This window comes from Lissotriton vulgaris, chromosome 7 (genome assembly GCF_964263255.1).
Source record: "Lissotriton vulgaris chromosome 7, aLisVul1.2, whole genome shotgun sequence".
NCBI classification, from domain to species: domain Eukaryota; kingdom Metazoa; phylum Chordata; class Amphibia; order Caudata; family Salamandridae; genus Lissotriton; species Lissotriton vulgaris.
Genome location: NC_141695.1, coordinates 1,263,702,602 through 1,263,724,858, shown reverse-complemented (window position 1 = coordinate 1,263,724,858; position 22,257 = coordinate 1,263,702,602). Strand labels below are relative to the sequence as shown.

The 22,257-nt window shown below is 47.1% G+C and overlaps 1 protein-coding gene across 7 annotated transcripts in view; it reads left to right on the top strand.

Moving 5' to 3' along the window:
• The first annotated feature begins 1,430 nt into the window (after window positions 1–1,430).
• Window positions 1,431–22,257, top strand: part of BRD8 (bromodomain containing 8) — a 483,292-nt gene continuing 462,465 nt past the window's right edge. For all 7 annotated transcript variants that reach the window (XM_086931819.1, XM_086931816.1, XM_086931815.1 and 4 more), the window contains exons 1-2: window positions 1,431–1,553; window positions 20,768–20,864. In XM_086931819.1, coding sequence (XP_086787945.1) covers window positions 1,544–1,553; window positions 20,768–20,864 — 107 coding nt within the window. In that variant the 5' untranslated portion in view covers window positions 1,431–1,543. The remainder of the gene's footprint in view (window positions 1,554–20,767; window positions 20,865–22,257) is intronic.

Sequence of the window (22,257 nt, the reverse complement as noted above, 5' to 3'; positions counted from 1 at the left end):
GCACCCCCATAATGAAAGGACAAGCGTTAATAATGCAATAGGTTTCACCTTTTATTAAGCTAAAGATATTAGCTTTGCTAGTAGTATTGTACGTTAATTGTGCAATATCTAATGGCTTTATAAACGAAACAAAAGGCATTACAATGGCAAATACATAAAGCAAAAGCATTGGCATAGCCAATAGGTCTCCCCTCTGGGACCTTATAAGTGTTTTGCCAGCGGTGGTTTGGTAAGAGATGCAATTTAACATAAAGGGATCCCATACCTCATTGACATATGCAGTACCCGCAGTTCAAACGAGAAGAGGGCATGGGGAAACCTCTTATAAGATCTCAATCAATGGGGGAGGCAAGCGTTACTGCAACTTGTGCGTGCATTCATCGTATAAATATTTAACACATGATCCGAGGCAGTTGAACGCTAGGAGAGAGAAGGAGAGCAGGAGAGAGAAAGATATACAAATAGCAAACAAAATAAGGAACAAGCATTACAACGGCTAAGTTATTTGAAGCATTTATCCTTATGCTTTGAAACGCATCCATGAAAACTGCCAGTGTTTTAGAAGATGTGCCGCTCTGCACACTACACAGCTTTGGGGTACGTGACCAGGATTCAACAATAGAGCACACATTAATTTAGTAATCAAAGCTCACTACAAGTTGCAAGGACACAAGTAATGCTCAACAATATACAGTATTCACATAAATAAAGGTGCTTAGCCTTCTTTGATTGACAACTTTTCAGTAGATCGAAAACTGTTCCATTTGGTCGAGAATCTTGAATACACGCAGGTGCACTTGGAACCAACATGTGACCTACAATACACGGGCAGTAATGTATTTTTGCTTACGGCATGGAACGTGCTGTAAAACACATTTTTTAGGCTTTTTGCAATTTTCCACAACTTACACAGGCACGCACTACGTCACACATACACAAAAATACACATGCTCAAACACAAAAGGTGCATATTAAACAAGCAGGCAGGCTGATACAGACAAACATCAAACACACATAATGCACACACATTGCAACGCAGGCATTCATTATAACACGTACGAAGCACACACATGCAGGGAGCTGCGTCTGAATTTGGCCCCTTAGTGAAAACTCGTGCTTTCCGAAAAGTGAGGAAGCTGGTCTGGGACGGAAATTGAGCAGCTGGGACCGAGAGCGGAGGATCGATGCTGCTCTTTCTTAAGAAAGGCAGCGCTATGAAGGGGGGCTCTGACCCAGGATGGGCGCGTGCAGATATAGCGTGGAGCTTGCCTCGATGGACATCTACCCCCTGGTAGCAGCTGCAGCACTTAAAGTGGGGGTTGAGAAAATAAAGAGACCGAGACCAATCCATCTGTCCCTATTATGGCCATTGCACTCACGGCAGTCTTCATTCTTGCCGCAGAACAATGACGTCACTTCCGGCGCTCCCGGATATGCGTAGGCTTTTGCAAGAGGAATCCTCCGGCTTCAGGTATATGCAAAGGTGAGGGAGCTGCTCTCCATTCAGGACCTGCGGTTCGAGTCCCAGCCAGCCGGCAGAATAATGGTTTACAGTAGGTGATTTTGGCATTGTGTTCGAGACAGCTCTGCTTTTTAAAAATGTATTTTAGTATTGTGATAAGTGAATTCGGCAGTCACCATGACGAAAAAGCTTGTTTTCCTCTGCAAGACCTATTCCTCGTGCCATGAGCAGGTCTGTCCGCAGTTGTTTAATGAGTCTAACAATCGGATTCCACTAAAGTATGTGTTTATGGAAATACTCTATGAAGGAAGTGTAATTTGCAATCACAGCAGCGACTTCCGGCATTCCGCATTCATAAACAGTTTGGGGGTTTGTAGGGCTTTTGGATTTTAGGGCGTACATGGTCATTTATGGATTATGGGTTGACGGTGGGTTTGTGTTTTGGGGGGCCAGGTGTAATTTAAGGGTTTAGAGCATGTTTGGGTTTGGGGTGCGAGGGTTAATTTTAGGGTGTAGGGTGTGTTTGGGTTTTAGGGTACAAGGGTTAATATTAGTTTTTAGGGTGTGTTTGGTGTGCAAGGGTTAATTTGGGGGTTCAGGGTGTGTTTGGGTTTTGGGGTGCAAGTGTTAATTTTGGGGTCCAGTGTGTGTTTGGGTTTTGGGGTGCCAAGGTTAATTTTGGGGTTCAGGGTGTGTTTGGGTTTTGGGGTGCCAGGGTTAATTTTAGGGTTCAGGGTGTGTTTGGGTTTTGGGGTGCCAGGGTGAATTTTAGGGTTTAGGGTGTTTTTGGGTTTGGGGTGCAAGGGTTAATTTGGGGGTTCAGGGTGTGTTTGGGTTTTGGGGTGCCAGGGTTAATTTTAGGGTTTAGGGTGTGTTTGGGTTTGGGGTGCAAGGGTTAATTTGGGGGTTCAGGGTGTGTTTGGGTTTTGGAGTGCCAGGGTTAATTTTGTATTGGGGATCAAGTCAAGTTTATTTGTTTGATTAATTAAAATCTTACAAAAAGTGCTTTTTAAAATGTCAACAGACAATAAAAATGTTAAAACACCTTGTAGATGATTAATCTAATATCGTACAATTTATAAAATTAAATGGTTTCCTCGAGTTTCTTACCAATCACAGATAAAAGTTTTGCAAATGCAGAATTCATTAATACATCATTGGGATTTAGGCATGCCATTAATGCTTGTCTGCATGTCCTCACTCCACAAGCAACTACCCTGCGACGAGCTATGGGTCCCCGGTGGATAACGCTGGGGGAAAACAATCATGTGGTCTCCCTATATGCTGAAGACACTCTGGTATATTTACGGCAGCCGACCTACTCTGCGCCTACTTTACTTAATGTCATGTTTGAGTTTGGAGCGATCTCTGGTCTCCATTTTAACCCGGATCAGTCCAAACTATTTCCATTGAGGAACCTGGTGGGGACCCTTGTTGAGGAACTAGCTAGGGTGGGGGTCCCCTGGTTGACTGCTGCTGATCGGCATTTGGGGGACCTACACAGCCCCAGTGTATCTGATTCTCAATGTAAAAAGGGTGGTGGAGGGGCTTTGGGCTTCGATCCGATTCTGGAAAGATCTACCTTTGTCCCTTATGGGTAGGATAGCCATTGTGAAAATGGTCATTGTACAGTGCTGCCTTTATGCCCTCCAGCACACCCTGTATTAGATCCCAGGTGCTACTTTCGCATGTTAGATAGCCTTATAGTGGATTTACTTTGGTGAAACAAACGCAGGCGTGTTAAGATTGCCACATTAAATAGGACGTGGGGTTAGGGGGGGCCTCGAGGTTGACATCTTGAACTCTATTTTATGGAAGCACACCTGCAGCATGTGGTTCACTAGCTTGACACGAAGGACAATTGGGAATACCAACTCCTACAGGGCACCCTTGATAGGGGTTCCTTACCAGTCCTGGTATTGAGTGGCTTGCGGGTCCCCTCCACCCTCCCCTACATTGTTCGACTAGTGGCCGGTGTTTGCGTTTAATCCTCAAACATTCCCCATAGGGAATACTTCTTTTGAGATTGATAGGATGTAAGCTGGTCGCATGTAGCAACGTATTACCTGCTGTAGATTTTCTATACAGTTTCGTTGCTACCTTGCCGTTCTGGATGTAAACTGTTAGGTACAAGACATTTACACTATCCTTATTAATCTCACTGGTGAAACTGAGATTAAGATTAAGGTCATTCTGTTGAATTTTCTCAATGAAGAGTTTTTTTTCATTCTCTGACCCTTTCCATACCAGAAATAAGTCCTCAATGTAACAACCCCAATGCATTATATTATCGGGACTTGAAATATTGCTGAAGGTTAGCTCACCGGTAGCGTAACGGGAGTCCGCCATCTTGTGTTTCGGACGAATTTAGTCACAAGATGGAGGATAAACAATGTTGGGAATGGGTATAAGGGGGCACGGGAGCCATATCCTGACCCCCTAGGTTTTCTGAGGGTGGCTGAGGAGGCCCATATATGTATAAAAAAACAACCCCTTTTTTTTCAAATTTTCGCACGGTTAGCGCCCGGTCCGCGAACGGGGTAGCGTTCCGGAAAGCGTAACAAGGGGAAAACCAAGGGAAATAGTAAAATAATATTTTAGAGTGCTTTGAGGTAGGGTAGCTCTGAATAGAGCTGTTGTGTTGTGTGGGTGATGTAAGTACCAACATGTAGGTACCAATGAAGAGTCTAAAATTCAATGTACACCGTCTCCTTTGTAGATATTTTGTATGTTCTAATATGGGTTATTTAAATGTAAATGTGTGGAAAAGCACTTGATGCTTTAAAGCAATTGTATTTTTGAACTGATTGTTCTTTCCTCTTAGTCCTCCTCTTTGGTTTTTTTTCTCCACACTCTTCTTCAGCATGATAGTTGATAAATTTGTTCCCTCCAAAAATGTATATACATAAAAAAATTATATTAAATACATATAAAATATATTTTTCCTTTAAAAGAAGAATACATTTTACAGCTTTTGATATTTGCTATTAAAAAACCATTGAAATTCACTGAAAAAAACATAGGTTATAGACCATATATAGTTAGGAATTAGCATTTACAAAACCTTGAAAATTCACTGAAAAAACCATAGGTTATAGACCATATATAGTTAGGAATTAGCATTTACACAACCTTATTTTACTCACACAAAATCATTGAAATTCGCATATATAGTTAGTTGCACTAACTATATATCGCGCACCCGCAATCCACTGCTGATCATGTCACATATTACATAATTCATGACATGGTCAGTGACATCACTGATGACATCACTGATGACATCACTGATGACAACATCCAGTGACTGTATGTTTCTGTAAAGTTAAAATATGTCTTACATATTGAAGAATGAGTGGATGTATAAGTGTCTGGATGAAGGATTTAGTAGGTGCATGACTGACTGTATGAGTGAGTGATTAAATGTGTCTCACTGAGTGCATGGGTTAGTGACTAAACTGTCTTAATTTGTGCATCATTATGTCTGTTGTTCTGTAAACTGCTGCATGTGTTGATCAGTCGCTATATGAGTAACTATATGGGTTATTGATTGGTTGCCCAAGTATTTGTATGGGAGACTGAGTGAGTGTGTGTGTGTGGCTGGAAGGTGTATGACTCTGTGCATAGATGTGTGAGCAGTTGATTCACTAGATGTATGGGTTCAAAAGTGCATGTGGAAACAGCTGTATGGGCGGTTGACTGTGTGCATGAGTGTATTGGTGAGTGAATGAATATCTCAGTGCTACATGTCAAAGTAAGTACATATGTAAAACACAGTACATGTGAGAGTTGACATATATAAATAACTGTGCATAAGAGCCAGTGAATGTGTGAGTGGCTGTATGGATCATTGTGAACTTGTATCAGGGATTGTATAAGAGAGTAAATATGTGTTAGTATATGTTTGAATAAGTAAGGTGTGTATAACTGTATAGTTGAGGAAATGGAGGTGTGATTGATTCTTTGCATGACTGACTAGGTGTGTGAGTAACTCCATGGATGAGTGACAGTCTGCGAGTGTCTGTTTACACTGAGTGTATCTAAGGTTATATTAGAGTCTGAAGAGGTTCATCGTATAATCACATGAATGATGTCATCAGTGATGTGATCAGTAATGTCAAATGAGATGTCATCAGTGATGTCATTTGAGATGTCATCTGTGATGTCACTGACCATGTCATGAATGATGTAATATGTGACATGATCAGCAGTGGATTGCGGGTGCGCGATATATAGTTAGTGCAACTAACTATATATGCGAATTTCAATGGTTTTGTGTGAGTAAAATAAGGTTGTGTAAATGCTAATTCCTAACTATATATGGTCTATAACCTATGGTTTTTTCAGTGAATTTTCAAGGTTTTGTAAATGCTAATTCCTAACTATATATGGTCTATAGCCTATGGTTTTTTCAGTGAATATATATATATATATATATATATATATATATATATATATATATATATATATATATATATATATATATCACCGAAGCTGTCTCACATTCGAAGCAGGACAGCGTTTTTGAGAAACGGAAATATGACTTCCAAAAAAGCACTCTGAATGTCTTACGTTAAATAATATTCAACAAGTTAGCAAAATGAGCAGAGGCATAATGTTATTGCATAAAGTGAAAATGATGTATTAGAAATGTAAATATGAGCCATAGAGAACATTTAGTTTGTTAATTAAGGTCAAACGCCAGCCTGTCTTCATTTTTGTTGCTTTGTAATCACGTGGTGGTATAAAAAGGAAAGCAACGCGAAAACAGGCACTTGTGGACAAGGGAGTGTTCCTGAAACGCGTTGAGTGTTATTTGCCATTCTGACCTGAAAATAAACGGAGGTTGACTGCAGCAGATTCTGTGTCCGTAATTGCTGTCCTGCTTCGAATGTGAGACGGCTTCGGTGCATTTGTTTGAGGCTGCCTGCCTCATCACGGACCGCCGCCATGGAGTGGCTGGGGAAGGGGCTGTGAGCAACTGCTCACAAACTTTGACTTTGTTTTGGATATATATATATCTCAACCAAAAACCTGGGATTAATCCTGGCTTGCCCACTTTACAAAATTGTGTTGTCCTAGGCAATTGTTTATACTGTCCCTCCTTTTTAGGTCTCGCCTGACCCAGCGCGCATGCGCTGCTCTGCTAGGCTTTTAGTAAGGGCTTTTAAACTCTGAAGTCACACTCGTTCGTGTTCTTTTTTTTATCTCCCGCAGTTGGCCTTTGCATGCGTCTTTCTAAGAAAGACATCATGCAATTGGCCCAAGGCGGGTGCATTCCCCGCTTTTTTCTTCCCTGGCCTAGGGTGCTTGAGAGCGAGCATCAGCGCCATCTGTTTCCAATTATCACGCCCGCGTCTCTCGTTCGCGTTAATTGGACACAGATGGAGCTCGTGCTGGCCCTAGCTTTTTTTTCCCCCTTCAGCGCGATTAAGGCCGCGCTTGTTTAAGTATTTAATAAGTAATAGTGGGACATAATAAGTAATGAGAAATAATCTGTAAAATACCCAATGACCTCAGGTGAGATTGTGTTATATGGAGGTTGTGAACCACTTTAAGGGGCGCCTGCCTAGGACTTCCCCCAAACTGCGCTGTGGAAAATTAAACCCGACCAGTAAAAAGTTGAAAAAGTGGTATTTAAGTACGATTCTAAAAGGGGGGGGGGAGTACAGTTCTTAATGAACAGGCACTCCTGAATTCATCTTTATGCTTTAAGGGAAGACGCTAGACCTGAAAATGGAATGATAAGGCAGCAACTTACTGGGCTTGCGCAGCGGCGTCTGTCTCCACCAGACAAGCCAAGGTGTGCAGGAAGCGGGAGCTGCACTGTTTACCAAATCTGCTCGAATACGTGTTTAGAACCAAACAGCACATACTGCTTTTAAGCAGAAGCCAGCAGCAATCCCACTGGCCAGATAGCCGCATCAACAAGCCCAGCAGGCTGCCTAATGAGGTATTTAAAGAGCCCACATTCGCCCGCTTGACAGATCTCCAAAAGCGATGTACAAGGCAATTGTTTATTTTGAACCCGCGTGTGTGCCAGGAAATCATGAATGTTATATTTTTGCTGGGGAGAAGGCACTGTACACAGGGTCATCGATGACCACTGTAAACCAGGATATTTTGTTGCTGGCGCCCAAGAAGCCTGGGCGGACATCTTACGCTATATTTCAATCTTTTAATTCTATGCAGTTCATTCAGGTGTGAAATACTTCTGGCAGCCAGCAAACCTCTAATTAAATACTTAGGGCGATGGGAACACATCCCGGTAAAATTGGAAACCGTTTCAACTACTTCATTTGAAACACAAAACAAGGCACCACATTCCAACAAAAGGTATCAAAAACATGTTAAACTTAGTGCGCGGAGTTCAAATATTTTGAAGAATGGGCTATAATGCTTCAAATGAGATGCAAAATAAAAAAATGGTTGCATAGACAGGGAAGCCTTTTAACAGCTGGTTTGTCAGCTGCAAACACTTATCAGTCGGTTTCTTTACTGGCCTGTGTAAAATAAGGTGGTTACTGTTGTGCTGCTTGTGGCCAGTTGCCCACCTCACCAAACCCACCATCAAAACTGAATGAAAAATTACATCACATTACATTTGGACCTGTCCAAGCAGTTCGAAGTGCCACTGGTATGTAGACGACAGAAGAGAATACTACTGTGGGGCAACTTAAACTCCTGTCCTATCGAATCTGGCAACCCCACAAGCCCCAACATCAAATGCTAAGTTGACAAAAGCAGTTAAAGACAGTTTTTCAACTTCTTCAAATGGCCACCACTTACTAGTACCGACTGCTAGACCTCCTAAATGTTTTTCCTTTGATAACAGAAGTTCTGGTTGAAAAATAAATGTTCTCCCTTGGATACCGGAAGTTCTACTATAAGGAGATCCACATAGGGGATGTCGGACAGGATCAGTAGTATGTTGGGAGGTGCAGGTGCCACTGAGGCTAGCAGTCTGCACGTCACTGACAGCACAGTGCCAGATAATACATAATATCACTCAGTGCCACATAATTACACACCACATAAGTACACTCTACTCAATGCAACATAAATACACTCCACATAAATGCACTCTATGCCACATACCACCAATCAACATAAATGCACTCCACACCTATGACACAATTTCACTAAGCATAATTTCACTCACCTCCACAGTTCCAGGCTACACAATTCAACTCCACACATTTCCAGTACACTCCACATAATTACACACCAAACATAGTTCAACTCCACAATTCACAACATACCTCCAATTCACACCATATAGTGCCACCACCTGAGCACCAAACATCCCTCATCCCCACCATTTTGCATCAGCGCACCACCTAAGCATGACCTAAACATCAACTAAGCATCACGTCAGTCTGCCCTCCGAATCTGGCATCTGTTAATTCTCCCCTAGTGTCTGTACGCTGCTCGTGTTCTAAGTAAATTACTGTTTTCCAACCTTCACTCCCCCGTTATTTATGTCCTGCTCCCCTATAACAAAAAAAATTATAACAAACCAGCATGAGAACAGGCAGGAAGAAGTTGCCAGCAGTGCAAGTACAACAAAACTAGAAGGCATTTTTAATGTTAACATCTTTTTTAATTAGGTTGTTCAGTTGTATATAATGTCGTCTTGGTTTGTTTAAAGGTAACAAAAATGCTTAACACTTTTTATTATAACTTTTCAACATGATGCACAGCAGCCACAATGCTCTACAACATAGCCAAAAGTTCTGGCTAAACACATAAGGTACCAAAGGCGAAACCTATTGGCTATGCCAATGCTTGTTCTTCATCATCACATTTAGGAGGATCTCGAAATATGACTTTAGGAAATGTGCTTTACAAAATCCTCTCCTGTGTTTGATTGATAAACTATAATGTTGTTCATTTATAATAGGAACTCAGGCCACTCAAGAGGATGCACTTAACAACTGACTTACCGCTTAGTTTAATATTGACACTGTTGTCAGGGTGGAGGGAAGAATTCATGTTTTTAAATTCGTGTTTGAAAACTATCACTTTAAACAAAATACTTCTCAACTCACTGATATAATCTGGTGTAATTCGGAGAGACGGTTCTGCATGTTAATGAAATAACACTTTTTTAATTGGAAGAAACTTTATAAAATGTTTACACTTTTACTGCAAGATGTGTTTAAAAATGAGTGTTGGTAAAGTTAAGAGGTGCAGGACACCCGAGTTACTTTCTTTCTTTAACTTCACTTAACCTATAAATAAATACTTTCCTGTTTATTTAACATAATTTTGATGTTAGTGCTTAGTCGAGTAGACCGAAGCCTAGTGCTGCTGTTGACCAGTGGCCACACGTAAAGGTCAGGAGGGTCGCATGCTGCCCCTGTGCCGTACTTTGAGTGTCAGTGCTCTACCACATTCATCTTCCCCGGGATGTACTCCGCTATTACTGAAAACTTGCGTTGGAGACAAAAATGCAAAAAATCCTTCGCAGTCTCCGCTAGGTGTCGGGACTTGGTACCCCCCGATTTGTTGATGTATCTTTCTGCGGAGACATTGTCCATCAGCAGGAATATAAAACATTGAGACTTGTGAGGGGATAACTTCATGATAGCAAACAACCTTGCTAGGAGTTCTAAACAGTTGATATGTAGTTGCAATTCCATCGGAGACCAACAACTTCCCATGGAAATTGTTCCACATCTGCTGGCGTCGTTTCCATAATGACATCTGTAACGCTGCCGAACATGGTCCAGCCGTTCTTAGCGTCCATATGGTGCAGCCACTACGTCATCTCTAATCTGGCTTCCTCCGCAAAGGAGATCTGTTCCGAATACGATAAGCCCCTCTGCAGGTGGAGGATTTTCAAGCGTTGGTAATGGAGGGGACTGGGAAAGATCACCTGAATAGATGATGGTAAAAGCCCCACAATCCGGGCCAGGGCTCTCAAAGAGACCGTCGAAGATGTGAGAGATCGCCTCTGTTCCTTCTTCATCAATAACATCTTTTTGTACAAGTAGCCTCAGATGGGTCAGAACCAAACCTATATGGAATACCAGAAATTCCAGAGACCGTGAAGGGATTCGGAACGATTTTGGGACATTATTGATGAACCCCAAGTCCTGTAATAATTGATTTGCCTAGTTTAAATGGAGCAAGAACCTCTACCTGATATCTGGCAGTTATGATCAGATTGTCTAGATTATCAATCTTACCCCTCTGAGTCTGAGAGATTCCACAACCGATCTCATCGATTTTTTTGAAGCATCAAAGGACTGAAGATCGTGCAAAAGGAAGTGCGGAAAATTCGTACCAGTGAAGGCCACAGTGGAAGCGGAGAAAGTGCCTGTTGAGTGGGAGAATAGAAATCCTCATATGTGCAGCTTTTAGGTCGAGCCTGACTAACCGATCGTTTTCTTGAAGGAGATCCCTTAGTAAGTGAATACCTTCAATTTTGAAGTGACAGTAGATCACCTAAGCATTGAACTGTTTGAGATTGAGAAGTAATCTGCAACCACCCCCTTTCTTCTGCACAAGAAGGACTGTATTTACAAAACCCTTGGGTTGAGGGTGAGTCAATATGATTGCTTCTGTGTGCAAAAGTTCTAGGATCTCTGTGTTAACAAAGCACACTTCTTGTTGGAAAAAATAGGGGAAGGGGGGGCTCTTGCTGTCTGGGGGTGTGCTGTAGAACTCCAGTCTGAACCCCTGCACAATCTCCAGTACTTATTGGTATTCGTAGTTTGGCACCAGTTAGAGAGGAAATGAAGTACCCTGCCCCCTAGGATGACCTTTGAAGGAGAAATAATGGGTACCTGCATATGAGGAGTCTTCATTCCCAATTGCTCCACCTCGATAATTGGCTCTATCGAAACCTCCTCAACCCTGACGGTGTCTGGAATGGTAGAACCCCTCTGCCTCTGGGGTTTGAACCTCTGTATGAGGCCTGTCCGAATATCCGGCCTGATGCTCGTTGCTGGCCCTGGAAAAAAGACTATTGTGAAAGTCTTTTTAAGTGATGACTGTGTCTTGTTCAGGTTTGAAAAAGTGGCCACAAATTTACCCAAATCCTTCAGTAAATGATCTCTGAACAGCTGCTCATTAGGCAATGGGTCGCCTCCAATGTCGCCAGCTCAGTTAATTTGGGATCAGTGTGCATTAGGATGGAATGTTGTCTCTCAGGTGAGATCGCACAGTTGGCATTGCCCAACAAGCATATCTCTTGCTGGGTCCACTTCATAAGTACATCTGGGTCCAAAAAAGAATCTCTCTTCTTAGCATGAAGTGCCATCTCCAGGATCTTGGTTAGTGGGCCTGATAAATCCAGAACCTTGTCTTTTCAGCCGCGCCAGGCAGGGCTGACACCCTTTTTGGGATTATTGGTAAACTTTTTTATTAAGACCACGATACTCAGGTCGAGATCATGCGTGTCCCCAACCTTCCCAGGAAGGGAGGGATTAGGGCACTCCATACGCAGTTTCGCTCTTACTTTCTTCTCAAAACCTTTGGGAACCACTCAGTTGACCTTTGGTGTACAATCTCCTCAGGATCGAAATACATGAGTTTGCCCTGGTGGCTTAGCGGCTCAGTGAAGTGAATTTTGCATTTGCGTTTCTGCGTGTGTGGGGGAGACAACCTGTGAGAGGTCTGATTCAGAAAACAGACGAGGTATCATCCCGAGCAGCATCAGAAGGCACTGCAGTGTTAGAAGTACTCTAAGGGTCCAAGACCCTATGGCCTTGATCAAGCAGAACGTCATGTGTATTCATGTCTAGGGCCTTCTTGTGTGGTCAAGTTGGGTCAGCTAAGTTAGGAGCAGATGAGCTGGGTGGGTTACTGGGACCCGGGAGTTCTTTACCCATTTCTCAGAGCGCATAGCGCTTTAAAGGATGTCTCTATGGTCGCAAAGTGGCAGCCAAAGCTTTATTGACAGAGTCTTGAACAGAGAGCTTCCACCAGCTGCTCTTCCAGGAGGTATTCATTGGGATCATAATAGTCATTATAGCCCTCATACTCTCCTTGGAAAAAATCTGCCATGACAGGAAGACACAAGCACCTACCCTGAAGTCACTCAGGCAAACACAGGAGGTAGTAGGGAGGGGGTGGGTGCAACCCCAAACAGGCTTCTATGTAATGCAAGTAAGAGTACTAGAGGCCAGCTCTAAACATTTATTTCAGTTCCAGGAGGGTGTCAGAGGAACCTGGGATAAAGTGCCGGCACCATGCACCATTTCCGGCGAGCCACACTTCTTGAAAAGATGCAAGTGCCTCTCGATTGTGCGATCGGGCGCCCACAATAGAAAGTGTACTGCACGCCTAGAACCAAGAGATGGTGCATCCTCTCGCTCATGCTCCATGCTGAATAAGGTTGGGAAACCACAGTCTCTAAAAGGTAGTGCTGTTGCTGTTACAAGTGCCTAAAAGTTAATTAATTCTGCAAAAGAAACGGTTGCGCCGACACAAATGTGCGCAAATGGGAGTTTCTGATCTAGCTCTCATGCCACAATGCCGTTGGCAACAAAACATCATCAGATAGCGGTGCACATACCTAAAGGGTGAGTATGTCCGTATAAGCACCTTAATAACACAGAATGCAAAAAATGTGGTATGTTAGAAAAACACTTCTCTTCTGGCTGCTGGATCAGCAAAGTTAGAGAAAGGATAATAGGGGTAACAGATCTTATTGGCCTTCCCTGGCCCTGATTGGAGGATGAGGTGATGTCTTTGGCCAGTTCATGGGAAATTAAGGTTGTGTTGTTCACTTACTGTTACCTGATTGACTGCTGTGTTTTTGCAGTAAAATAAAGCGAAGCAGGGGGCGTGGCTTCGAGGGCGAAGATGGCGGACGCGGCTCTGGAGAGCTCCTGCCGGCCCGATATTTATCCGCCTACTTATCCTGGCCCTGAAACCTTTACTTCCTTTGCTGTAGTGGAGGTGACTGCTGGAGACCGGGGGTGCCCGTTGGTGTGGTCGCTGGGGCCCCGGACCGCGTCTGGAGCGGCATTTGGTGGCGGTGCCTGCCGGGCCTGCTCACCGCGTGGCGAGCCGGGACCTCAATTTTTGCCCCGCCCGCCGGCTGGCTCTAGGCGCCGGGCGGACTGCATGCGGCTGAGCCCGGGTGGCTGTTGCTGAGTCGTCGGAAGAGAGACGACGGTGCACCCTGCCGCTGATACATCCTGCGGAGCGGCGACCTTGTGAGACGACTGCACGGATCCGGAGGTCGCTCAGTATCTACTTGTCTGCCGGTGGCGAGGTGCTTGCGGAGTCGACGGTGTCCCGCCGGCTGGAGTAAGCGAACTGGCTGTGCCGAATCGGCGGCCTTGACTCTAGGCCTGAGATTGGCAGCAACTGCGCCTTGGAGGAGCGGCATTGCCCGGGGTGCCTGCTTGTAACTTGGCGTGCTGGTGGCAGGTGGGTGACACGCGGCCTGGTGTGATCCGGATACCCCGGCCTGGGCCCGAGTGGTGGACATTCTAGCTGTGCGAACCCCTGTACGGGTGTGTGTCGCCTTGTTGCCTCTACCGGAGCCATGACTAGAGGTGGGGGTGGCATGACCGCCACCAAGCAGGGGCCCATCGATAAATTCACTGGCCCCGGAGGAGGTGCCGGGACTGCCGGAGGAGGCCAAAGTGCCGGGCCGGACAACGCAGCATTGATGGCGGCCATTACTCAGTCCCGCGACATGTTGGATGCAAAGATTGGCGCGGTCGGTGCCGATGTGATGCTGCTGCGTCAAGATCTCCGCAACGCGGTTGCCCGCATCACCGAAACAGAGACCAGGGTCACAGAGGTGGAAGGAGATGTTGGCGCCCTTAAGAAGAAAGTGGCGGACATGGAGAGGATTCAGAAGGGCCTGGCGCTTCGCGTGGAAGATGCAGAGGGGCGGGCGCGACGGAATAACCTGCGTTTTGTCGGTTTTCCAGAGGATTGCGAGAAGGGGCCCATGGGTGCCTTCCTGGCACGATGGTTGGAGGGCTGGCTCCCCCCGAACACCCTATCGCGCTGCTTTGTGGTGGAGCGCGCACACAGAGCCCTGACGCAGAAACCACCGGCGGGGGAGAGGCCTCGCCCGGTCATCGCCAAAATCCTTAACTTCCATGACAGAGACGTCATACTCCGGGAAGCACGGCTCAAAGACACCTTGCTGTACGATAACCACAAGATTATGATATTCCCGGACTATACCAAGCAGGTCCAGCAGCAGCGACACTCATTCCTGGCGGCGAAGGCCAAGCTGCGTAGCCTAAAAATCCAGTACTCGCTGCTCTATCTGGCCCGCCTCCGGGTGATCTTCAATTCCAAGACTCACTTCTTCGACTCGCCGGAGACGTCTTCCAGTGGACCGACGAGACGGTCAGGCTCCGACCGAACGCCCAGCCGGGGCTGAATTCCGGGCCCCCGCGCAGCTCATCCCAAGAACGGAGCGACCCGCCCGGCAAAGGAAAGCGTCATCGGAAGTCCCGCTCGCGCCGGAGGTCCTTGTCCCGAGACCCCCTTTTGGGGGACACGCAGCCCGACACGGACCAATCTGGCAAGGAATCCTGATCATCGTACGATATGGACGTTTACTGATTGCCTTTGATCCGTGGCTGTACATTGCGGCAGCCAGAACTTGGATGGTGGAGCAGACATTGACTGGTGCAGTATAGACTTATGTTTTGGCAGTGTCTGGGGCCCTCGAGGGCTGGTCTATGTATGTGGTGCCTTGCTTATAAACCAGATGCTTGTGGGATGGGGGTTTGGGGCACGATTTGTGGGCTGCCTCCTCATTTTGGGGTTGGGGGTGGTTCTGGGGGCGCGCTCTGTTAGTTAGTTAGTGGGAGGACTAGTTGGGATCCATTGGTATGGCTGGCTTTAGGCGCTCTGTTCTGGGCCTGAAGCACCTCATGCCGCAACAGATACTTCACTGTTCTCTGAGGTATAGGGGTGGGGGGGGACTGGGGTGTTTGGCTGTTTGGGGGTCGGGGCTGGGTGAGGGGGGTGGTGGGGGTCGGGGCTGTACTGTGTGGGGTGCACGTGATTCCTATGATGTTTGCAACTGGGGTGTTGGAGACCTGGGTCGGGTTCTGGGGGTCGCAGAGACTTGCTCATCGGGACAATGGTTGATGCCCCACGACCGGTACTTCCTGGTACCTCTATGCGGATTCTGAGCTGGAATGTCCGGGGGCTCTTGGACAAGATCAAGCGGGGGGCTGTGCTTCGCTGGGCCAAAAGGGAGTTGGCGGATGTGCTGCTCCTTCAGGAAACACACATGTTGGGTACTAAGGCATTGAGTCTACAGCGGTTTGGCTTCCACCAGGTGTTTCATGCCGGGTTTACCAGGGGCTCGAGGGGGGTGGCCATTCTTGTTCACAGGCGGCTGTCCTATACTCATGAGCGTCACTGGCTCGATCCTCAGGGTCGGTTTGTATTTGTGCTGGGGAAGATTGGCGCTGAGCCGGTGGTGCTTGGTAGTGTGTATGCCCCTCCCCCGCTGCAGTGGTCCCTGGCGGAGAAACTGTTTGCTTTGTGGACTGAGATTCCCCACTCCCTGGCGGTGATTGGAGGTGACTGGAATGATGTGGTGGACATGACTTTGGACAGGCAGAGGGGCAGGGGGTCGCAGCTGTGGCCTCACCTACGCGGTTGAATGCCATGATTGATGGACTGGGATGGGTGGATGTGTGGAGGCATCTGCATGCTGGAAAGCGGGAATACACGTATGTTTCAGCAGTGCATGGCTCCCTCTCACGTTTGGATTGTGTGTTGTGTGAAGGGGGCCTTCCTTGACAGGGTGAAGGGGGCGGCGATCCGGCCTCGCGGGCTGACCGATCACTCCCCCGTAGTGGTACAGATTGACCTATGCAAGGCACGCCAACCGTTCCGGTGGCGGATGTCCTCGTGGCATCTACAGCGACTGGCCTACTCCCAACATATGCGCGGTGCAATTGCCCGCTATTGGCAGGATAACCTCACGGAGGGGGTGGACGCGGTGACGGTCTGGGAGGCTATGAAGCCCGCCCTGAGGAGTGTTGACATCGCCTGGTGCGCTTCTGCTCGCCGGACTCGGCAGGAAAATATTGTTACAGCGGCAGAGCGGGTGGAGGTGCTGGAGACGCGATACCGGGGAGGGGGTGACGACAGGACATTGCGACTGCTTCTACAAGCGCAGCAATCCTATTCCTCGGCCTTGCTGGATGAGGCTCGCCAGGCGTGGCTGGCTACACGTAGCAGGGTGTACCAGTGGGGAGACAAGTCCTGCACCATGCTCCACAGGCTCTGTCAGCAGACTATGCAACCGGTCACTTTGCCGGGGCTTACAGACGAAGCAGGAGCGGTGATAACAGACCCTGCGATCCTTGCGGCGAGCTTCGCGCGCTATTATGCGCAGCAGTGCGCCTCTCGGGAGAGTCTTTCCCCCGAAGACATTGAGGGGTTCCTCGTGGATGTCCCTCCTCATGCGGTCTCAGACGAGGTACGAAATGCCTTAGATCTCCCCCTGACGGCTGAGGAACTGGGTGATGCGCTGGGTCAACTAAACGTGGGTAAGGCTCCGGGACCGAGTGGGTTTCCCAGCGAATTCTATAGGAAATTCCACCTGCAACTTGGGCCGCATTACAGGCGGGCGTTGGAACTGGCGCGGGAGCGTGGCAGCCTGCCCCCAGACTGGTGTCACGCCGAAATTGTGGTCTTCCAAAAACCGGGTAGATTCCCCGACCGCCACGAGTCCTATCGTCCTATATCCATCATCAATTTTGAAGCCAAGCTCCTGGCCAAAGCACTGGCGAACCGCCTACTCTCGCATATTGCGGACCTTGTCCACCCGGACCAGGCGGGCTTTATGCCGCACCGGGCGACGAGACACACCATTCGGCGTGCGCAGGCCGCGATAGACGTAGTGGGGGCGACCGGGGATCGGGTATCGCTGTTGCTCGCTGACATTGATAGAGCGTTCGATTCGGTCAGCTGGACCTATCTCTTTGCCCTTCTGCCGCTTCTCAACCTGGGGCCGGTATTCATCTCCTATGTGACATTGCTTTATACAGACATTACTGCCTCGGTACGTGTCTCTGGGGCGATCTCCGAGCGGTTCCCCATTGCCAGGGGCACTCGTCAGGGGTGTCCCCTCTCCCCATACCTTTTTGCGTTGGCCATGGAGCCCCTGGCCGCCCAAGTGCGCCGGGTTGCACTCTATCGGGGCTTTGTGTGGGGGGCTGACCACTCAGATCGCATAGCCTTGTATGCGGACGATGTCCTCTTCTTCATGACCGATTTGCATCGCACGGGCCCTCGCATACTGGATATGATGCGGGAGTTTGGTGAAGCGTCGGGGCTTTTTCTTAATCCACGCAAGTCGACCTTGTGGGTGCTGGGGGGTGAATCAGTGACATGCCCATGGGCGGCGACCCTTCAGGTGGCTGTCGATGGCTTGAAATATCTGGGCGTCTTCCTCTCGGCCTCGGCTGCGGTGGCGTGGGATCGGAACGTGCAGCCAGTGTGGGATAGGGTTCAGATGGATGTCAAGACTTGGACGCGCATGCCCCTCAATATCTATGGCAGATCCGCCATTTTCAAGATGGTGGCCCTGCCACGGCTTCTCTATCAACTGCAGAATCATCCGTATAGAATAGACCCGCAGTGGTTCCGGCGCGTCAATTCAGTGCTTGGCCGGTTTTTGTGGGCCGGGGGTGCCTCCAGGGTGGCACTGCGCACATGCTTTCTCTCCACATACTGTGGTGGCTTGGCTTCCACGGACCTTCTGTCCTATTACCAGGCCTCCCACCTTCTAGTGCTCAACGAGTGGTGGTATGGAGACCATAGTGATCCGGCCTATGCATTGGAGCACTCTCTGATGGGGGGTGCCACGCTCCATACCTTACTGTACTCGGCCGGACGGAGGAGGGCGCTGCCGAGGGTCACCCAGGTGGTCTTCGCGATCTGGCGGCAAGCTCTGCGCCGTATGGGCTCGTGGGGCAGACTGACCGCTGAGACTCCGCTGTGGCATAATGGTTTGCTTCCGGCGCTTGCGTCCCTGTCCGGTTTCGGAGGCTTGGACGCGATAGGGATTTCGTCCCTTGGTCAGGTCCTCGCTGGGATTACACTTAAGTCCTTCCAGGACCTTAGCTCTGAATTCAATATGCCTAAGTCCCAATTTTTCGGGTACCTCCAATTCCGCCATGCCCTCGGCCCTAGCCTAGTGGGGTTAGATCAACTCCCTGACTTTAGTCCCATTGAAGCAAAACTCTTTATGGGGGACCTGGGTGACAAGAAGGTTTCTCAAATATACCGCTCCCTGGTTACGCACTGCTCCTCTTCTCTCTTGACATTGAAGGCCTCCTGGGAGACTGATGTTGGCCCCTTGGATGAAGATGACTGGCGTGAGGCCCTTGAATCCCCCCGTGGGGCTGCTATAGCCGTCCGTCTTAGATTTATTCAATTTAAATACCTTCACAGGGCATACTACACTAGGGAACGATTGTGGAGGGCAGGCCTTATTGCCGCTCCGGAGTGCCTGAGGTGTGGAACTGAAAGGGGGACGCTCTTCCACACAGTGTTGTCTTGTAGGGGCCTGACCAGATTCTGGACTGGGGTCTGGGACTGCCTATCGGAGGTGTTGGGGTGGGACCTCCCCCGTACCCCTAGACTGGGTCTCCTCCATGTCCTGGAGAACGTTGGGGGCAACATTTACAAACGGCATCTTTTGCTATTGGGGCTGGTGGTGGCTAAGCGGGATTTGGCTCAGGCCTGGAAGAGTGAACGTGCCCCCCCACTCAGCGCCTGGAAGGCGGGGTTGGACTTTCTCATGGGGCTGGAACTACCTGTATTTGAAGCCAGGGGGTGTCCCCGGAAGCACTACAAAATCTGGAAACGATGGGCGGACTACAGGGAGCTTACTCTTGACCCCCCGATTGACATTGATGATGTGCTACCTCCAGATGTGGACCCTGTACCTTAGGTTGTTGGCCGACACCTGCATTGCTTTATATCTAACGTTGCTACTCTGTGAACACGTGCACTGGGTTAGGGTGGGATAAGGGGTGGGTAGTTGGGGAAAGGTGTTGGGGGGTATTTCCGGGGGTTGGTGGGGCAGGGGTGGGGTGGGGATTGTTTCCTAAATTTGGGTTCATTGTCATGCTATTACCTGCATACTATTGACAGTATCCTCCTGATTGTGGAGAACTGTATTGATACTTGCCTGAACTCTTAATAAATGCGGTTTTGGAAAAAAAATAAAAATAAAGCGAAGCATAATCCGAAGCCTCTGTTCCTGACACAAAATTCCATTCAACCATTATCTCACCCATTCACTCTCTGACTCATCCCAAATGTTTCTGAGTGCTATGAACTCCCAAACATCCTTATCAAACTTCCTCCTCCTTTTTTATCGAATTCACCCAACTAAATAGGCACACATGCCCATTACTCTCAATAACAACTCAAAACTTCCCTTTTCTAATCCTCTTCCATTATTCCATCGCTGCTCAAAACACTACTAAACGCATGAGACCCGGAGAGCACAAACTTAACACAACTAATTCACAAGAAAAAAAAAGAAGCATATATTACTAAACTACCAACTATTTAACTCTAATGTTGGGTTTCAGAGTTGTCTTCCTCTCTCTACTAAGTACTTTAACAGCAATTTACAATTACATAAATATCAATTACATAAATACATCACAGTAATTTTTTTCCTCATTGCAGATACTTTCTGTCCTCATTGAATGATAAACTTTGCCCTTAATCCAGTCTCTTGGTCACAGTAAGTGTGCGTAAGTGCTACACCATACCACCAAGTGCAGCACTTACATTACTGTACCATCAGTCTGCGTGCAGTATTATATAACAACCTGTGTCCTTATTGCAGCCCATAACCGCTTCGCCCCGGCCAAATCTGACGCGTGCACAGATCGGACAGCCCCCGGCCAACCTCCGCACATGCCCACCGCTACGTCGGACGGGCGGGGGGCATCCATCGCATGGAAGGGGTTAATGTTGTTTATATAGTTACAACACAACTTCCTCAGTGCAGCCTATTATCATCATATCAACCGCTCTCTGTGCGACTCTGTACATTAGCATGATACAGCTCCTTTTCAACCCTGTTTCATGATACCTTTTGTTCTTTTTGTCGTAATCGCAAATCAATATTTACCATACTCACTGTGGCTTTTTAGCCATTATATCAATTTATCTACTTCAGTCTTAATACAGTGAATGTGCCACTGTTTCTTTACTAAGTGCTGTCTGCTGAGGCCTTGATAATGTTGGGTGCTAGGTGGTATCTGTAATGAGTGATTCCTGTTCTGTATCTGCTAAGGATTTGTTTCTGTATCTTTTTTAAAGAACACAAGCTGCTAAGCGCTGGTCCAACAGAGCCATGGTCAACTCGAGAAAAACTGTGCCTGGCCTCATCTGTCATGAGGAGTGGCGACCAGAATTGGTGAGTATGGTTCTTCCTGAGGTCACATAATTGTTATGGTAACCAATATTCCCCCTGAGATCTGGCGCACCGATTGGGATCTTGCGTTCCTTCTTGATAGAAAGGTAAGACCAAGCGCAGATATTGAGGTGCTGATAGGCCGAGATAGATTTCTGCATCTGGCTGGTGCACTGGCAAGCAGTGACACGTTTCAAAAGCCCTTGTGTGTTCTGGCATTACGGTGTTTGTGTTCAAATCGAGCCTGCGTTCTGTCAAGCCTGATGATGTTTTCCCGTCTCTTGAGCACCATGACATGCCCAGGACATTATTGTCATGCTAGCTGATGTCCTGACAAGTCCAAATGTACTTTTTACAATGGGCTTAAATCAAAGCAGTTTGGATACGGATGCTACCAACCAAATGCCATGACCTTCAAACCCAGAGAAAGGTTATCAGCAAAGCACCCAAGAACCGAACATTTACAAAATAACAAAAAAAATTAATTATTCTGGTCAGCACTAAACTTAGCTTTAGCATGACTGACAGTGCCAACAAAAGTAGCAAAAGATTCTGAAGCTGAGAAGACCCAGTTTTATGCGAGAGAATGATTTAGTTGAGAGATCCACATGGCACAGTAAACACCAGTGATTTTGACTGTCAGCAGTTTAAGGCTTACATTTTATTTATTCATTTGGCAGCAGCAACACCTCAACCAGTAACGTTTTGCAAAAGAACAGTACACCTTACATTGTAACTGAGATAGACGGTTAGTTCACACAAAATTAGGTTGCAGATTTAAGGAAATGGTAAACAACACCTTTTTGTACACATAAGCAACAATGAAAGCCATAACTATAGATCGAAAAACTACAATTAAAAGAGGCAACAATGAACGATTCTTGCAAATGTACATTATGTACGGTCTGTGGGAGGTACAATTCATACTTTCCCTTCTGCCATCATACAGCACCCTCATTAAGGTTGATTTGCACTCCTGAATTGAAGGATAGTCTATGATGATTGGGGAAATTAAGTTCCAGGGATGGGGCCCTGAAGGTAGAAGGACCATGATCTACATGAAACACAGGGCAGTGTGGGTGAAACCAGAAGGTATTATTGGCAGGTCATAGACCATAAGTTGTTTTATAGCAGATCCGTGTGATAGACTACAAAAATCTGTATACAAAATAAGCATCAGTAAATTGTAAGGGCCCTGTTTTCTGCTGTAACACTGCTGCTCTGGTTACAGTAGAATGTATAGGGGCATTCTAAAGTATTTTTGTAGCAAAGCTTAGGACCTTGTCCAAAAGGCCAAAAGAGTGTTGAGGGAAGCTCACAAGCAGACTGTTATAGTAATCAAGTGCACTGTGTTCCAGTGGGGTCAAACAGGGTTGCATATTAGCACCATTTCTGT